The sequence below is a fragment of the Myotis daubentonii genome, chromosome 3 (genome assembly GCF_963259705.1).
Source record: "Myotis daubentonii chromosome 3, mMyoDau2.1, whole genome shotgun sequence".
Taxonomy (NCBI): Eukaryota; Metazoa; Chordata; class Mammalia; order Chiroptera; family Vespertilionidae; genus Myotis; species Myotis daubentonii.
The window spans coordinates 49,136,072-49,156,315 of NC_081842.1; the positions used below are offsets into that span (position 1 = coordinate 49,136,072).

The 20,244-nt window shown below is 39.2% G+C and overlaps 1 protein-coding gene across 5 annotated transcripts in view; it reads left to right on the forward strand.

Moving 5' to 3' along the window:
• The window catches only part of IL1RAP (interleukin 1 receptor accessory protein), a 162,969-nt gene that overhangs the window by 47,627 nt on the left and 95,098 nt on the right, over positions 1-20,244 (forward strand). For all 5 annotated transcript variants that reach the window (XR_009451831.1, XM_059687381.1, XM_059687380.1 and 2 more), the window contains one exon: positions 8,522-8,594. Coding sequence is in view for 3 of the 5 variants with exons in the window: in XM_059687381.1 (XP_059543364.1) it covers positions 8,522-8,594 (73 nt within the window). In the remaining 2 variants the exon portion in view is untranslated. Of the gene's footprint in view, positions 1-8,521; positions 8,595-20,244 lie in introns of those variants that run through there.

Here is a 20,244-nt window from a genome sequence, read left to right on the forward strand (position 1 = left end):
ACTATCTAGAGGGGTTCACAAATCATTTGTGGATATTTTTAAAAGAAAGATCATTTCACTTAAAATATACTTTATTCAATATATAATAAAATAGACTTTTTTGAATTACAGCTCTATGAATAATAACTCATGTATCAATTCATTTAATCACTGCCCCAATCAGGATATGGAACTGGTCTATCCCCCAAATAACTCTTTTGTGCAATTTATCCTTGTACTGTCACACCCTCATATTACCTCTAGTCCCTGATCTGTTCTCTATCACTCTAGTTTTGTCCTTTTGGGAATGTAATTTAAATGGAATTAGACAGATAGTAACCTATCTAGACAGGCTTTTTTCACTTAGCATAATGCTTTTGTGATTCATCCAAGTTGTTGTTATCAACAGCTCATCACTTTGTATTGCTGAAAAGTAGTCTATTTTTTAGATGCACCAGAGTTTGTTTATCCATTTGCCTGTTGAAGGATGTTTGAATTGTTTCCAGGTTTGGTAAATTAATAATAGAACTGCTGTGAACATTTGTGTATTGGTTTTTGTGTGAACACCAGTTTCCACTTCTCTTGGATAAATCCCGAGGAGCGGGATTGCTAGACCCTCTGGGAAGAATATGTACAACTTTATATGAAACTGCCAAATTATTTTCCAGAGGGGCTGTACCATTTGGTAGTTTCAGCAGTAGGGAGTTCCAGTTGCTCTGTATTCTCTTTAGCACTGGTATTTTGTGTAGTCGTATCTATTTTTGAGGGTTTCATTTGCATTTTCCTTATGGCTAATGACTTGAATATCTTTTCATGTGTCAGTTTTCCTTCTTAATAGAGTAAGTCTCCCTGTACTCAAGGGGGATATGTTCCAAGAAGCCCAGTGCATGCCTGAAATCATGGATAGTACCAAAACCTAAATATAATGTTTTCTTTTCTCTGTAGGATACACACATTTTCACTTAAAGGAAGCACTTTACGGCTTCATTACTTTACAAGTATAGCATCACTACTCCTGTGCTTGGGCCTATTACTAAGTAAAATATGGGTTACTTGAATACAAGCACTGGGCCACTAACTGACCAACAGGCAGGATACGCAGGCAAGGGGAGGATTCACATCGTGGGCAGGATGGAGTGGGACAGTGAGAGATTTCCTTAAGTTACTCGGAATGGTGTACTATTTGAAATTATGAATTGTTTATTTCTGGAATTTTCCATTTAATATTTTTGGACCATGGTTGACTGTCAGTAACTGAAACCATGGAATGTGAAATCACAGATAAGGGGGATCAGCTGTATCCTATTAGGTAAAGTATCTCTTTAAGATTTTTGACATTTTAAAATTGGGTTGTGTTTAGTGTGATTCCTACAATTTCATTCTTCTTTTTCAAATGGTTTTTCATATTTAAGGCATTTCTCTTTCCATATAAATTTCATAATCTGCTTGACTTTATCTGTAAGCAACATCTTGTTAGGATATTTTGTTGGAATTTCATTAAATCTGTCAATTAATTTTTTGGGGAAATTGGCATCTTTTCTATGTGGAGACTTTTAGTTCATGAATATGCTATGTTTATTGTATTATTGTTTGTTACGATTCTAACAAATTAACAGAACTTAGTGTCTTAAAACAACTCTTTTTATATCACAATTTCTGTTGGTCAGAAATCCAGGTACAGTGTGGCTTATCTGGTCTTTGTTTAGGGTTTTACAAGGCTAAAGTCAAAGTGTCGGCAAGGCTGGGCTCCTTTCTGGACTCTCTGGGGAAGAATGCACTTCCAGAGTTGTTGGCAGAATTCTATTTTCTGTGGTTCTGGAACCGAAGTTTCCTACTGACTGTCAGCTCTGTAAGGCCACCTGTATTCCTTGACATGTTGCTATATCTGCCTTTAAATCTCATCGGCTTTTGAGTTCTTTTCTTGCTTTGCTTTTCTCTGCTTTGTCCTTCGGCTGCATCTCTCTGACTTTAACCAGAGAAAGTTATTTGCATTTAAGGGCTCATGTGATAGACTGGGCTCACTTGAATAATCCAGAATAACCTTCCTATGTTAATATTCATAACTTTAATTATATTTATAACATCCCTTTGGTTAAGTAAGATAGCATATAGATTCCAGGGATCTAAGGCATGGGGCCATTCTGCCAACCACATAATTCCATTTATTTAGGTCTTTGATTTCTTTTTACCAATGTTTTATAAATATCAGCATACAGATCTTGTACAGGTTTGGTTAGACTTTAAGCTAAATATTTCATTTTTGTTTTAATTATTATAACCATCCTTATTAAAAGTGGTTTCTGTTTTCCATTGCCAGTATATACTAATATGTTTAACTTTTGTGTGTTGACTACATATTCTGTGACTTTACTTATTCATTTCTATTTTTAATAGGTTCATTAAGATTTTTTTTTATGTTGAAAATTATGTCATCTGTGAATAGTCTTATTGCACTGATTAAGACTTCGGGAATGAAGTACAAAGAATGAACATCCTTGCCTTGCTCCTGATCTTAGTGGGAAAGCATTCAGTCTTTCAACATATGATGCAATGTTCGCTGTAGGTTTTTTGCAGATGCTCTTTATTGGTTTCAGGAAATTCCCTTCTAATTTTAGATTACTGAGAGGTTTTCTTTCTATTATGAATGATGTGGAATTTTGTCAAATGCTCTTCCTGACTCAATTGATATGATCATGAGATCTTTCTTTCTTAGATTTTTCAAATACTGAAACTAGCCTTGCATTCTGGAATAAACTCTGCTTGGTTATGGGATATCTATAGATTTCTTTTCTGTGTGCTGTCTGTGGCAGGTTTTAGAATCAGAATAATGTCTCATAAAGTGAATTGGTAACTGTCTTGTCATCTATTTTCTGGAAGAGATTATGTAGAATTGATGTTATTTATTTTTTAAATGTTTGATTGAATTCACCAGTGAAATCATCTGGAGCTTGAGAATTTATTTTTTGGAAGGTTACTAACTGCAAATTCAATTTCTTTTAATAATAGGATCAATGAAAGGATCTATTTTATTTTGAATGAGCTTGGGTAGTTTGTGGTTTTTAAGATGTCTGTCCATTTCATCTTAATTGTGGAATTTATGTGCCTAAGGATTTGAACATTGCCTTATTACCATTTTAATGCCAATGTAACCAGTAGTGATGTATCATCTTTCATTCCTGATATTAGGGATATGTGCTTTATTTTTGTTCTTGGTTCACCTAGCTAGAGGTATAGCAATTGTATTGTTCTTTTCAAAGTACCAATTTCTGGTTTTATTATTTTTTTCTGTCTTAAAATTTGGGGTATCTACTCTTTATTTTTTCTTCATTTTTGATTGGTTGGTTTATTTTTCTCTTCTCTTTCCAAGTTCTTAAGATGGGAGATTAGATTACAGGCTTGAAGTCATTCTTCTTTTTTAATGTAGGCCTGTAGTTTCTTGGATTATCCTGTACACACTTCTACAACTGCATCCCACTTATTTTGATATGCTGTTTCTTTCACTTTTGTTCAGTTCAAAATATTTTCTAATTTCCCTGTTTGATCCATGGATTATTTAGTTATATTTCTTAAGTTTGAAGTGTTTGGAGATTACCCTGTTATTTTTCTTTTATTGATTTCTTGTTTAATTATGTAGAGAGACGATTGACTTTAATTCTTTTAAATGTGTTAAGATGTGTTTTCTGGTGCATGGGGAGACTCATATGTACTTGAAAATAATGTGCCATTCTTTAACTTTTAGAGTCCTCAAATAGTTGCTCCATGTATTATTCCTAAATTTACAACTGCAGTTCATTGATAATGACAGGGTGGAGTTTGCTTGCTTTGTTTGGCCCAGAATCAGAGCCTTTCATGTCACTTTGCTGAAACTTTTTCATTAATAAATCCTAGATTCTGGAATATTCTGCACAAGGACCCTTCTATGGGTCAAAAAACTAGAAAACAGATAAAAAAATTGATGATGAAAATACCTCTGATTTTTAAGTAAATGCTATCTCCTTTTCTATAAAATGGGATAATTAATAATCTGGCCTTTGTCCTTCAAAGACTTATTTGTTATAGCTGTACAAGACCTGCTCAGTAAGTTAGAGAAGGGAAAAAGGACCTGGGTGGGATCAGGACTCAAGCAAGCGATATGGCTGCAGGGCTAACCTCACACAGGGATGACCTGCCAGGTTTGTGCCTTGGTGTTAGTGGCCACGTTTTCAGTAGGCAGGTGATAGCAAAGGGCATCTGTTGGCCAGGAATGAAGCAGGTGATACCAGCTTCATGGTTACAAGAGGCTTATCCAGCTCAGAGAAGACCTTACAAGGCACAGGGTGCAGGCTCCTGGAAAAGTGCTGAAAAACACCAGGTTGAAGGTCCAAGCCCCGACCAGGCTCATGGACTTCAAAGAGTAGCCATGATCTGAATATAGAGCTATAAGTGGAATCAGGAAACTGAGGGAGAAATCAGTTCTGTGGACTATTGAAATGCTGATGTGCAGAACAAAGGCTGAGCAAGTGGTCAGTTAGAGAAATTACCATCCTTGGGGAAGCAAAACTAGTTTTAGCCTGTTACCGGCTGCTCAGTGAGAGAATCCAGGGCTAACTCAGAGATGAGACCCTAGCGCTTATTGAGCCTAGAGAATGCAGAAAATAGAAAGCTTCATATGCAGGAGTCGATGTTAAAGTTCTGAGTGCATGTTAGCTGTCATTATTAACATTGTTGTTGATAGCGTAGACTTAAGTACATATTTGAAACTTCTCGCTAGATGATATAGGCATCCAAGTTGATATACCAGGAAACAATGGCATTGACTATGAGAGAAGTACCAATACCTCAGGAAGGAAGTATAAACATGATCATATAGTAAATAAAATGGATAATGCAAGAGAGGCTAACTGGAAATTTATTATATAAAATTTCAATAACCTGAAGCAAGGGTAGAGTCTGTTAAAGTCTACCACAGTAATCTAAAGCTAGACTGTAATTCAGACCATGAGAAACCATGTGTCATTAGGCAGGTTTATTTTCTTTCTGACAGTTTCTCCATCTCTGCAAATACCCAGTACTCCCTCCCCCCAAGAAAAAAGAACCAAAGTGTATTACTCAGTGGGTTAGAGCATTGGCCTGATATGCCAAGGCTGCAGGTTCAATCTCTGGTCAGGGCGTATACAAGAAGCAACCAATGAATGCATAAATAAGTGAAAGAACAAATCTCCCTTTCTCTCTCAAAATCAATAAATACTCACTATTTTTTAAAAAGTGTATTACTAGTCAAAATAATGAAATTCTTAGGCAGAATGCAAGATGATGTTAAAGGAACCTGCCTTCTTAGAGAGGTCGCAGACCAGCCAACCTCCTCCCACTAACCTCGGTACCTTTAGTCTGTCAAAAACAGCCGACACAATCACATTTTCTTTTCAGTCTGCTTTATTCTAATTCATCACAGGGCCAGACTGACCCTGGACTTGTCTTTGCACACAAGTTATCTTTTGATTAGCTTTACCTTGGTGACCTGACTCCTTGCTGCCTCTGGCATAATCCAGTTACTCATGAGAATATCAATTAAGGTCCTCAATCACCCTAATTAGAATGTCTTCTAAGTGTTGCTTTAGGAATAGTATTAGGGCTGAAAGTACTGTGCCCTGAATCTGAAATGAAATATCTAGTTGCTCTCCACTGACAAGGATTAATGCAGAATTATTAATTAATTTAATTAATGACTTGGATGAGGACCTAGGTGGCATGCTGATCAAGTTTATAGATGACACAAAGCTAGGAGGATAACAATTACTGGGATGACAGACTAGGGAGCCAAAATGATTTCAAGACAGAATTTAGTGGCAATCCATCTAATACGTGCCTGGAAGAATGATCTCCATTAGGCAGAACTGGATGTTAATATCACTCCTCTAATCAGAATCCTTCAATGATTGCCCTATTTGCTGTTAAAATTAAATCCCAAGTTCTTAAGCTGCTACTCAAGTCCATGTTATATTGTAATCCGAACTCTTCCTGCTTTCCAACAAAATCTTCTGTATAGTACTTTTCCTAATACCCTGTGCTTGAGCCAAACTGAATTATTTATAGACTATTTCCTATTTATGGTCCATTTCTCCCTATCTTTGAGCATTATTCTCCATTGAGCTTCCTTTCCACAGACTTTCATTCTGCCTCACTTTTAAATTTCCAAACCAGTTCTTGCTAGTTCAAAAGCTACCTCTTACATTTAGTCTTCTTTGATTGCCTTAGCTAGAGTCATCTCTGTCTTTTGCTGATCTTCAATTACACTTATCTGTTCCTCTCTGACTATTTTATCTCTATTTACTCTGTACTGCAGTTATTTTGTGTACACATTTTAAGGCTCTGCTAAGCTCTGCCTGGTGCTAGAATGTCTGCCTGCTAAATCTTTACTTATCCTATAGAGCTTCTGCATGTGTGTTGCTCATAGCTGATGACATTGAAGTGGTTTGCATGTGGTTTATTTCTTCTACTGGAAAGAAGTGTCCTTAGAGGAGGCCATGCATCTAACTTACTAGAGGCCCCTACAGTTATATCAAAGAGACGTATAAGCAGAAAGTCTTCAATATATGTTTTATTGAACAAAGGAATGATGGAAAGAAGAGTTCCCTAAGGTAATAGTATATGAATAGGAAGGGAATGGTGGTGATAAGAAAGATACATTTAATCTTTGAAATTAAACACTTATTAAGATATAATCAACTCACCTGATTTGCGTATGGTCATGCTAAAGGAGGAAGCACAGTATAAACCAGAGATTTCTGATGATGTGTGGTCAAGAGAGGTGATAGGGGTTGGAAACTTGCATTGCCTTTTAAAGTGACTACACACTGTGTGGATTTCTTGGACAGTATCAGTTTACACCTATTGTTTCAGTATAATGCTCTTAGAATTGTCCCATTTAAATGCTGTTACATGGTCACCCTATTAATCAAGTAACTCTTTGACCTTTTAAGACTGGTGGGTCCTGTGGTTGGAAAGTCTATGACATATGCTAATGTTTGGGATAATAATAGTCTTATAATTAGCCAGATATGGGTATAAAACTCATCTCTGTCACTTGCTAGAAATATGATCTGGACACATATCCAAGACCTCTGATAAGCACCCTTACATATGACTGTTGTGTTCAAAAGTGAAAAGGGAGATCTACAGTATGAAATTTTTCAGTAATGCAAATATTTCAGCATTTATAACCAGGGGCCAGATATGTCTAGGGCATTAGGGAAATAAATATTTCACAGAGTTGTTAAATCTTCAGGCCTTCTGCATTAAAGATCACACAACCAAGAGTAAGGGCATGGTTCTTGCTGGCTGACTGTTTCAGCTGGTTATCAATAGAGAGGCTCAAGATCACAGAAATTGGATTTAAGACTCATCATTTATTTTTTCAAGTGAGAAGAGGAAAGCAGCCACAACAGGGCATGTGGTTTATATATTTCCTTTTACTATAAATTCATAGTGTGGTGGAATTCTGACCAAGTCAGATTTCAGGATTTCTAGATTTCCTATTTATCATGAAGAAGAAAAATTGCCTGGATTATAAAATACTTCCAGTTGGGAATAGACCAAAGGAATGTAAAGAAGGGAAGAAGATCAAACATCTGTTGGAATGTGACTCTAATGAAAAAAATCCAGAGTGTTTTTTTAAATAGGTATTTATAGTTCAGTTTATATATCAGATTAATAAATGGATCTACCTCATCCATTGCTGGTGGTACAACCTCTATGGAAAGCAGTCTTCCTCAAAAAATTAAGAATAGAGCTACCATATCACTCAGCAACCCCACTCCTGGGTATATACCTGAAAAACTTGAAATTATATATTTGCAAAGATATATGCACCCCTATGTTCATTGCAGCATTATTCACCGTGTCCAAGTCATAGAAACAACCAAAGTGTCCCGAGATAGTGAACTGACAAAGAAGATGTGGTACATATACACAATGGAATACTATTCAGCCATGTTGCAACAGCATAGATGGACCTTGAGAACATTATGCTAAGTGAAATAAGTCAGTCAGAAAAAGCTAATAACCATTTGATTTCACTCATATGTGGTATACAAAAATGAAACTTATGAACACAAACAGCAATGTAGTGGTTGCCAGAGGGAAGGGGGTGATGGGAGAAAGGGGTCCTAATATAATGTTACAGGAGAAAATTTGATTTTGGGTAGTGCAATATACAGAAATCTACATGTTCATGTTGATCAATGTCACCCCAATTAATTAATTAATTAATTAATTACAAAAGAAGAAAAGAAGGAAGGGTTCTAGAGCCAAGCTGTTGGAGTTTGATTATTACTCTACCACTTTCTGACTAAAGGATCTTGGTTATGTGATTTAAATTTGTCCCAGTTTCTTTATCTGTAACAGGGATTTTTAAAACCTATCTTATTGGTTGGTTCTGACAATTAAATGTGTTAATATTGTAAAATTGTCAGAATAGTTCCTGATCAATAGTCAGTACGCATATGCACTAAATATTATTTAAGCACTGAGAGTAATGAGTCCTCTCCCTTACCTTTGTATTTAGATGGACAAGATGAGACTTCTGTGGTGTGTAATGAGTCTCTACTTCTATGGGATCTTGCAAAGTGATGCCTCGGGTAAGTGAATGGCTTTTGACAATCAATTGAAATGCAAGTCATGCATAGTGTATTATGTCAAGTCTTTATGAAAATGAACTAAGAGAAAATAATATAGTTTATTTCCATTGTCTTCTGTGGTAGCACAGAATCATAAATTTGACAGAATCAGAGAATTTTGATGGTAGGAGGAACCATTGACATCTCTAGTCTTCACAGTTCACAGTGCAATTAGGTTAGTGATCTGGTGTGTAAAAATATAGGACTTTTCCATCACCTTCAGTTCCAAACCAACTAGAACCCTGCTTCTTTTCCTTACATCAGGTCCTATGGGAAAAGAAATGACAGTGATTGTAGCACTGTTTTCCAAACTTGAGCCAGTGGTGGAGAAGGCCTTGGTGGTAACAGTCAATTGAGACATTATAAAAACAAATAAATAATGACAGGTTTCTGTCATGCTGCTTCTATATAGGAAAGAAAGACCGGTCAGGCTCAATCTTTCTTTGGGTGTTGCTTCATAAGAGGAGCCATCCAAAGCCTTTATTGAGTTTGAATTACCGAACTCAACCATCATGGACCTGGATCAAATGAAATCAGACTTACAAGGGACTTGAAAGTTTATCTTTTCAGGTCTTCTCTCTTCTCCAGAATTACTATTCAGAACTATTTTCTGGTATCTCTAACTAGTGATTAACTAATTATAACCGGTTATATCTTTGGACTGATAAAATTTTAGATTTTAGTATATATAACTGAAATTTGTCTATATGTCATTTCCATACATTTCTTTGGTTCAACTTATTGATTTAAATAGAAAATACATAATCCAATGGTTTTCTAATTTTAATGCAAGGAACCTAGATATCTTAATTTTAAAAAGCTTTTAATGTATAATTCCCCTAAAAATCTTGGCTATACTTTGAATACCATTGTTTTATTTCCTCTTTTATGTGAAAGGCCTCCACAAGTGTTACAACAGTGATCATATAATCATGACCATGCTCTCTAATATATGCCTTCAGATGTTCTTCACATGACATAGATTTGAGTCCTCCTACCATCCTGATGATATTTTCTGGTCGTATTTTAGTTTTGCTATGACACTTAAAGCATTTTATTTGAAAACAAAAACAGCACTAAAGGAGAGGTATAACTAGGACAGATTACAGCTCAAACCTGAGAGAAGGAGAGATAACTTTCAATCTCGTTGGCCCCTGGGGTCTTCACAGATGAAAGTGTATATTATACAGGGCTGATATTCAGGTGGGATACATGACTATATAGTTCTACTGGCTTTTTAGACTGGCATATATCCTGCTTTAGTGAGTGCTCCATTTGATGGTCAGTGCCACGATGTCCTGAATTTTAAATATGCTGAATATAAACCCTGATCATAGTTTGTTCTTATTTGATTTAATTCTATGCTTACAGAGGCCTTCCTTAACCATCTTCACTAAAATAGCCCTGCCAATCACTATCTATCCTATCCTACTTTAGTTTTCTCATAAGTCATTGATGTATTAACTCATTCTGTTCTCTCCTGCTCCCTCTCCTTTTCCTACTTCTCTTTTTTCTTCCCCCAATCTCCAATCTCCATCCTACTTTCCTTCCTTCCTTCCTTCCTTCCTTCCTTCCTTCCTTCCTTCCTTCCTTCCTTCCTTCCTCTCCTCCTCCTTCTCCTTCTCCTTCTCCTCCCCCCTCCTCCTCCTCCTCCTCCTCCTTCTTCTTCTTTTTCTCCTCCTCCTCCTCCTCCTCCTCCTCCTCCTCCTCCTCCTCCTCCTCCTCCTCCTCCTCCTTCTTCTTCTTCTTCTTCTTCTTCTTCTTTCTTCCTTCTTCCTCTCCCCCTCTCTCTCTTATATACATTCCTTTCACATCTATTTTTTTTAGGCAAATTGGCCAATTTTATAATGGAACTTCTTATTTGGATTCATACCAATGATCCATCAATGTGGTTTGATATGCTGCCTCACCTTGAAGGGAAAGAGAGAGGTGACTGTATTATTTCTGCTGGGAGAACAGTGAAGTCCCAGAAGTTGGTGGGTGCTGGTGCTTCCCCAGTGGTCTTGGCAGTGTTGCTTATCTGAATGACCTTTACTGTAATTCTTCCAAAGAGCTCCCTCACCCCAAATTCCTTTGGGAAGTGAGCTTTCTACCCAGAAACTGTGACTCATAATTCTGCTGGGGAAGCTGACTTCTCAAATAAGATACGTTTTCAAACCAGCTCCATTGGGTCACCATGGGAGCAGGAAACATGTTGTAATCCCCTCAGCCCATCTGGCACATATTCATTTGCTTCCTTATGAAAAGGTATATTGTGTTTGTGTCAGTGATGTACTTCCTAGTTGGAGGAGAGGAACAAAAAGAAAGTGTTGACAAAAAATAAAAGAGGAAACTGTCTCTGGGCTATGGGGGTGGGGGGATTACTGCATAGGATGGGGGATCAACCAACCTCTCACGCATCAAGGTGCCATCTCTTTTTTTAAATATATTTTATTGATTTTTTACAAAGAAGAAGGGAGAGGGATAGAGAGTTAGAAACATTGATGAGAGAGAAACATCAATCAGCTGCCTCCTGCACACTCCCAACAGGGGATGTGCCCGCAACCAAGGTATATGCCCTTGACCGGAATCAAACTTGGGACCCTTCAATCCTCAGGCCAACATTCTATCCACTGAGCCAAAACAGTTAGGGCAAGGTGCCACCTCTTACGATGACATATATGTCAGCAGACTTGTTGGTCTTTCATGCTGTAATGGAGCGACCCGCGGAGACGACCACCAGGGACTCAGATCAAAATTTAGGAGCCTTTATTAAGCTGGCCAGCGACTGCAGTTCAGCCTGTGCTTTGGCAGGGTGCTGTAACTGTAGTCGCTGGCCAGCTTAATAAAGGCTCCTAAATTTTGATCTGAGTCCTTGATGGTCATCTCCGTGGGTCGCCCAATTACAATGCAGCTCTTTCTGTGTCAGGTACCCCTTTGAATGGAGCAAGAAGATATGTATGTAACAGAGGAGAGATAGACTGAAAACCCTAGAGTACTGTAAATGTATATGATATTAGTAAGAGTTTTATCTTGTTGTTCTGGACCCTTCCATGTGGCTCCTCCTCTTTAGGGAATCCTCATATTTATAAAAATGAATTATAAGAACATCAGAACCTGAGTTTCATGCAATGTGTTTCAAGAGCAGTGAGTTGGACTTCAAGCCACACGATTCTGACTTTAGAACATGTCCTTTCTGTTAGCAGTACTGTGTGGGATTTCCTTATTTGCTCAGGAACATGGGAGCATCATCTTCATTTCAGGTGGTGATAAAAGCAAATAATCAAAAGCAAGCATTTACTTTCTTTTAAGGAACTAAAGTGTGGATAATTATAATAGCGATTATGTAATTATGATGTGGTAGTTAGGTACAGTGATAATAAACTCCTTTTGCTAAAAAAGCACTTTGCATTTTACATATTCTATGTCATCTGACTCTCAAACCCAGACCATGGAATAGTCAGGCAATGTTAAGAAATAATGAGTGTTATGGGAAAACTAAAGCAAGGATAGGATAGTCAAACTCCATTTTTTTATAAGAAAAAAAATCACAGTGGTTAAGTGAATTACGTAGAGTCCCACAGCTAATACTTAGCACAACTGTGATTTTAACGAGTTCCTCAGTTCCCAAGATGCATGCTCTTCTTACTAAATATACTCCCCTTGGACTCCACTATCATACAGTTTAGGAAGAAGATTAAGATCTGAGGGGTCACAGGTTTTGCTCACTGTTAAAGAACCACTCAGTCATAGGTTTTGGTGCTTTTTAGATAAGGAGTATCTCACCCCAGACCTCCTTAATATATCATTATTTTTATTTAATATATTATTTTTAAGGATGAAAATCACTGTAATGTATGCTTAAAACTCAATATTCCCATTTTTGCTTATTACCATATTAAGCATTTTCAGTATTAAACTCTAAGAAGTTCTCCTTTGCAAGAATTCCAAAGGCAAGCAAACTTTGACTTGTCACACATTTCTCTTTTGGCGTTTCATTGGCAGCATGTTAGAAAGTCAAAGTATAAAAGCTGTCTTCAGAGTAGAAATAAATATTTGGAACTTGTGACTTCAAGTTGGAAAGATAGTGAAAACAGCCCCCCAGATAGTATGGCGAATTTTAAAAATATTGCCATATCAAAATTATTTGCTTCACAGACCACCTAAAAATGATAGCGATGCACTTTCTTCTCCAAAAATGTTAGCAATGCATCTTCTTCTCTACACACACACACACACACACACACACACACACACACACACACACACACACACACACATTTGAACCTAGCTTTTTATTTAAAAGTGAGCAAACACAGTTGACTGTGTGCCAGGTGTAGGGCTAGATTTCACACACATTATCACTAATGTCGCAGAAAATGCTGTGGAGGTGTGGAGGTGGAAAATCCCACGCCCATTTTATAGTTTAGGAAATGAAGAGCCAGGGAGGTGGCCTAAGGTAACAGTGCTCATGAGGCACCTACTAGAGCTGACCTTGAAGGCTGCTGCTACTCAAAGGCAGAGCTCTTTTCTTTATATCACATTCCCTTCCTTCAGGACGTTGCTCTGCTAATGCAGGTAAAATCCCCGGATTTCTTTTCTGTTCTGTGTAAGAAATTTGCAGAGGGTGGAAATAATCTTTTGACTTGAGAGTGAATTTACACAGTGCAAAATAAACAAATACCTAAAAACACTGTGTTTCACCAGGAGTCAAGAGACATTGGTTTAAGTTCTGACTGTTTCATTTTGTGAGTTTTTAATGACAGGAAGATGTCTTTTAATCACTTCATATCATGGCATCCTTATCAATCAACCAAACCAACCAACCAACCAACAACAGCAAAGCCCCAACCAATGCTGCCTTCTTGCTTTTGTATTTAAGAGGATAAGGGCTGTTATTATATATCATGCACACACACAGTGTACGCTCTTCCCATTTAGGTGGTTTCTAATGACAAGTGTTTATCTTACAGATTTCACCTTATTCTAAAGATCATGTGTTTGATCATTTTATATTAAAGAGTCTAGGGCATATACGGGAAGGTTTTTACTATAAGCATCTTACTGTAAAGTCTAAAAGAAAGAAGCAAAATTAAACACCCAATAAAATACCCTGAGAGAGCCGATCATGTTACTAGTTCTGTAGGAACCTATCAGGGAAGACTTCTCAATCAAAGAACAATTGTTCTTGTCAAGAAAAAAATACATCTGTTATTTGGGAACAGAACAGTGCAGTGTAATGAAGGGGTGGTGTGAAGGCAATTTAGAAGCCAAGCTGGAAAGGTAGGTTGGGAACAGATTGTGGATGACAGGAATCCCTTCAGGGAAAGAGAATATTTGTGTTTAATGTATTCTAGGTAGAGTTGGTTAGTTCGTTTTTATTTTTAATTGTGTCTTACTTTTGTGAGGACATGTAATATCTTCAATGCTATGTAATGGTTCTTTCAGCTTTGAAGAGGATTCCATTTATTGCCAGGCCCAGCGGCCTCATATTACTTGAATGTGTTTTTTTGAAAAACTCCATACTTGGATGTACCTGTGACATTCAGTCTGTCTGGTGCTCATGGCTGGTCATCCTGAACACCCTTCCTTTCTATGCAATTTAGTCCAAACATTTGAGGAATGTTTGAAGAATACCGTTTCATTTTTTTTTTCTTAGACCTAAAGGTCATCAGAAATATAACATACCCTCTTGTATTTTAAATGCTGTATCTTGGGAGCAGATATCTTTTCTCTTTTATTTTTTTCCTTTTTTTTTTTTTTTACTGCATTTGTATTTTGAAACATACTGATGTTTATTTTTAAGTTACTTATACTTCCTGAGGGTCAGGAGCCTTATAGAAAAGAGATCTATGCACCATAGTTTATTGGCCTGATGCTGACTTTGCAAATATAAAACAGCTTTTTGCTTCAGAACAGCTTTTTGCTTCCACAGGGTTAGTTCTTTGTTTAGAAAAATGACTTGACCCATCCCTTACGTGGCTGTTAAGAGAAACCAGTATTTTTATAGGTAATAAATGGTTGTATATGATTATAGGTGGCAATGTCTGATTTATAGGAATTTATTCTGCCCTTTAAATCACCTTTGTCTTTGCATCCCCACCCCCACTCCCCACAGAACATTTGTCTCTGCCATCTTGAGATCAAATCACCATCTTGATTATCAATGAATCACACCAAGCCAGTTATCACCCATTTTCATTTCACTGTTTTTAATTTTTTTTTGCCTATTTTTCTGATAATGTGTTTAGAAAATAAAATGTATATCCACTCTCAACATAACAATGCAATGATTCTTTTATTTTAAAATCCGCTTGGTGCTGCTACTCATTTATTTTTGAGGGACAGAGAAAAAAATGGATACCTTTTACAAATAATCTGGGAGCCTCAGTCAACAACTTCAAGGACTGGTCATCCAAAAACATAAAAGCTAATATACAGAATGCCTTCTTTTGTCCTTTCTTATTTTAGAGTCAAGTAGAAACAATGAAAAACAAGATGCTGAGAAAATGAGATAAAAGAAATAAAATATACCCACCCTCAGTAACCTAGACTTGGCAGAGTTCTTTTGTTTTCACTAATTTCATTTCTCCTTCTACCATCTGAATCAAAACTCTTGTTATGGCTGTACATTATTGGGGTATAAATATCACTTTCCTACAGTGTTTGTAGGTTCTCAAATAATAGTTTAAAGCTCTCTGCTAGTCAGTCAGTCCATTTAAAAATAATTTTATTGATTTTTAGAGAGAAAGGAAGGGAGAGGGAGAGAGAGAGACAAATATCAATGAGAGTGAATCATTAATGGGCTGCCTCCTACAACCCCATCCTGGGGATCGAGTCTGCAACCTGGGCATGTGCCCTGACTGGGAATCAAACCAGCAACCTTTTTGTGCATGAGACTACGCCCAAACAACTGAGCTATACCAGCCAGGGCAGCCCATTGATTTTTGTTTTTCCTTCTGAGATACTTTCATATTTTTTGAAGTGTCTCTTGAGATGGGCAGGAGGGTACATTTTTATATGTATACTGAAGTACTGATGTTTGGACTTTTTATTCACTTATTTAAGAGACCATTGTGTTCCCTTTAAATTTTGGGCTTGCCATACCAATGAGAAGGACCAAGTGAGGAGTATTTGCCAACTATTGTTTCCTCATTGGAATCAGTGTCATCTACATCGTAAGTGTAGACACTCAAAAGAAGAAAAAAAAAAAGCACAGAAAGAGAGCACATCCATCAGTCACTAGCGGTTTCTCTACATCAATACAGCTCTTTATTAATAGATGTCATGGGTTTTATTTGATTCCTAATTACTTAAACTTTCAGTAGAACTTAGTTGAAATATAAGACTCCATTACTGTTTTCACAGAGGGATTTGTTGAATTTGATGCAAACCCAGCTATATACTGTTTTAGATCACAAAATAACTTTTTTTAAAGTACTAAACTTAAGTGGTTCCCCATTTTTCTGAGCTTTGCAGTGGACAGTATCCTTATTGAACAGTTCATTTTTTCTAGTATTTTTGATATTCTGATTCTTTACCTCCTTCCTGGTATATTAAAATGATAAAAGCAAATAGAATCCTTGAATATTATAGAGGTTTTCTTAAGTCTAATGCACCTCCAGCTATGAGAGCCAGCAGCTTCTCCAAGGATATGGCTTTGTCAACCTGAATACTTATATTCTGAAAGAAGTGTAAGACAGAGGTGATGGAGGCATAGAGTTGTGCATGGCCTTCATGATAAGGAAGGAAGAGGAGATAGCAAGAAAGAAGATAGGACTATGAATCTCCTTTAGCACTTCGCATTCATAAAGTCTAAGGTAGAAACAGTATGCTATTGTTTGTAATTGACACTGAGTTATAAATGTTTTTCCTAGTAGCAAAATAGTTCTTGAGGCTCAGTAGAAACCCAGCTTGTATTCAGATCTAGTAAGAGAGAGTATGCATGTCTGGAGAAAAAATTAAATCATGGAAATGTGAATAGAGCAATTAGTAAATGAAAATATTGGAAGAGTCCCTCCCACTGCATTCAATGTTCTTGGTGAGATGCTAAGGAGGATTTCAGGAAGAAAGTGAGATAAGGTGTTTGTTCCTGGTTTCTTCTTCTTTTTCTGTTAATCCCCACTTGAGGACATTTTTCCCATTGATTTTTAGAGAGAGTGGATGAGAGGGAGGAGGGGGATATATATATATATATATATATATATATATATATATATATATATATATAGAGAGAGAGAGAGAGAGAGAGAGAGAGAGAGAGAGAAAGAGAGAGAGAGAGAGACCCATTGGTTGCCTCTTACAGGGTCCCCAACTGTGCCTGGACCAGGGCTGGGGATCAAACCCGAAACCGAGGTATATTCCCTTGACTGGAAATTGAACCCGTGACTCTTTGATCCTTGGGTTGGTGCTCCAACCACTGTGGATAACACTGTCCAAGGCTGTTCCTGATTTCTTTTGTTAAAATATATTTTTATTGATTTCAGAGAGGAAAGGAGAGGGAGAGAGAGAGATAGAAACATCAATGACGAGAGAGAACCATTGAATGGCTGCCTCCTGCACACCCCACACTGGGGATCGAGCCTGCAACTCTGATCAGAATTAAACTGTGACCTGGTTCATAGGTTGATGCTCAACCACTAAGCCATGCTGGTCGAACTGTTCCTGCTTTCTTTGTTAGAGTAAACTCTTTGGTGATCTCACCTTTATTGTTATAAATATTCTGTTACTAAAAAGGTCCTTCCTCTCATCTACAATGTGGAGATAATTGATGACTGCAATAATAGCCATGAAACATTATGCAGTATTGACTCTTTTTTTAATTACTAAAGGAAGATCATGCTAAGCTAAGCATGGCTTTAAATCTCTTTTACTCTAATTCTCTGTAAATTGGTAATAATTATTAAGTAGAGTGTTTAATGGAAGAGAAAGGATGTGAGGGAAATAACATTAATTGAACTATTATATACTAGAGGCCCAGTGCACGAAATTCGTGCATGGGTGGGGGCTGTCCCCCAGCCCAGCCTGTGCCCTCTCACAGTCTGGGACCCCTCGCTCCTTACCACCTGCCACTGCCGCTGCGCTCACCAGCTGTGAGCCCGGCTTCTGGCTGAGCGGCACTCCCGCTGAGGCAGCACACTGACCACTAGGGGGCAGCTCCTGCATTGAGCGTCTGCTGCCTGGTGGCCAGTGCGTGTCATAGTGACCAATCATTTCACCGCTGGGTCAATTTGCACATTAGCCTTTTATTATATAGGACTAGAGGCCTGGTGCACAAAAATTTGTGCACTCAGGAGGGTCCCTCAGCCCGGCCTATGCCCTCTTGTAGTCTGGGACCCCTTGGGGGATGACCACCTGCTGGCTTAGGCCCACTCCCCAGGGGATTGGGCCTAAGCTGGCAGTCAGACAGCCCTCTGGCAGCCCGGCAGCCCTCGGGGGATGTCCACTTGCCAGCAGGGAGCAGGCCTAGCTGCAGTCAGACATCCTTAGGGCTGCTGAGGAGGCAGGAGAGGCTTCCACCACCACTGCTGTACTGGCAGCCGTCAGCCTGGCTTGTGGTTGATCAGAGCTCCCCCTGTGGGAGCGAACTTACCACGAGGGGGCAGCTCCTGCATTGAGAGTCTGCCCCCTGGTGGTCAGTGTGTGTCATAGTGACCAGTCATTCCCCGTCGCTCTGCTGTTAGGGTCAATTTGCATATTACCCTTTTATTATATAGGATAGAGGCCTGGTGCATGGGTGGGGGCCAGCTGGTTTGCCCTGAATGGTTTCCCAAATCAGGGTGGGGGTCTCCAATGAGGTGCCTGGTCAGCCTGGGTGAGAGGCTGATGGCTGTTTGCAGGCTGGTCAAGCCCCCCAGAGAGGACCCTCACCCCATGAGAGTGTGGACAGCCTGGGTGAGGATCTGATGGCTGTTTTCAGGCTGGCCACAGTCCCTTTAGGGTGGGGGTTCCCGCTGGGGTGCCTGGCCAGTCTGGGTGAGGGGCTGATGGCTGTTTTCAGGCTGGCCACAGCCCCCAGCCACCCAAGCTCCCAGTGGAGGCTGGCTGGAAGCAGTATCTGGGATTTACTTAGCTTCTATAATTGAAATTTCGTTGCCTTTTGCGGAGGCCACAGCCAGCCAGGGCAGGCGGGAAGCTTGGCTTCCTCCATCGCCGGGGTAACCAAGCCTCCTGTTTGTTCCAGCTCTGTGGCTGCTGGCCGCCATCTTGGTTGGGTTAATTTGCATATAGTCGTTCTGATTGGCTGGTGGGCATGGCTTGGGTGTAGCGAAGGTATGGTCAATTAGCATTTTTGTCTTTTATTAGTGTAGATGTGTGTGTGTGTGTGTGTGTGTGTGTGTGTGTATATATATATATATATATATATATATATATATATATATATATACACGTTATACAGCTGTATACATATATACACTTTGTGTATATGTATACAGGTGTGTCCCCCTGCCGGGAGCCGGTCCATCCTTGCTGTTTCAAGGGACCTGGCATATATGGCATACGGTTCTTAATATGTTTGCTCACCTTCTTGGCGCTGTGTTTTAACCAAGGTCACCTCTCCGAGAAAGGTTGTTTCCCCAGGTAGGAATTTTTCCCTGAAGTCAGGGAGGGGATGCCTCTCCTAGAAAGGTTGTTTCCCCAGGTAGGAATTTTTCCCTGAAGTCAGGGAGGGGATGAAACTCCTTAACTAAGTGCCAGGCGGGTAGTTAATCACTACAAACAATCATGCTTAAGCTACATAATCTTACTCCCTGGAATGGAGATAAGAAACGCCCTAACCTTTGTAATAGAGATTGATAGGATTGAATCAACTGGTATAAATACAGATGTAACCAGACAGAGAGACAGAACTTCAGACACAGAACTGAGAACACAGGGCTTGGAAGACAGGACCAAGAGAGACAGAGCCTAGGCACAGAACCTACACAGAACGTTCTCTAGAGACAGAAGAACTTCGCTGGAGAGAGCATACCGGAGGATCCTGGACAGGGACTGGCCTCGGAGCTTGGAGGCAAAGCCTGGCGAGAGAGCATGGCAGGGGATCCTGGACTGAACCTGACTGCGGAGATTGGCAGGAGAGCCTGACTAGAACCTGGTGACTGAACCTGACTGGAGATCCTAAGCAGAACCTCTCTGGAGATCCAGACCAGAACTTGGCTGGAGATCCTGTCTGGAGATCCTGGCTAGGCTGCTGATCAACTGAACACTGTCTCTGGAGATCTCAGACAGAACCTGGCTGGAGAACCTAGCGAGGAAACATGGCTACAGAACCTGGCTGGAGAACCTGGAGAACCTAGCAAGAGAACATGGACACAGAACCTGGCTGGAGATCCTAACCAGAACTTCGCTGGAGATCCAGACGAGAACTTCCCTGGAGATCTCAGACAGAACCTGGCTGGAGAACCTAGTGAGGGAACATGGCCACAGAACCTGGCTGGAGATCCGAAGCAGAACCTCTCTGGAGATCCAGACCAGAACTTGGCTGGAGATCCGGGCTAGAGATCCTGGCTAGGCTGCTGATCAACTGAACCCTGTCTCCGTGTCATTCCTTCTTCGCCTACTCCGTCCACACCTTTGGGGACCCCTGGACCCGCTGGGGTTGGACACCAGCATCCCCCCAAAATGTATACAT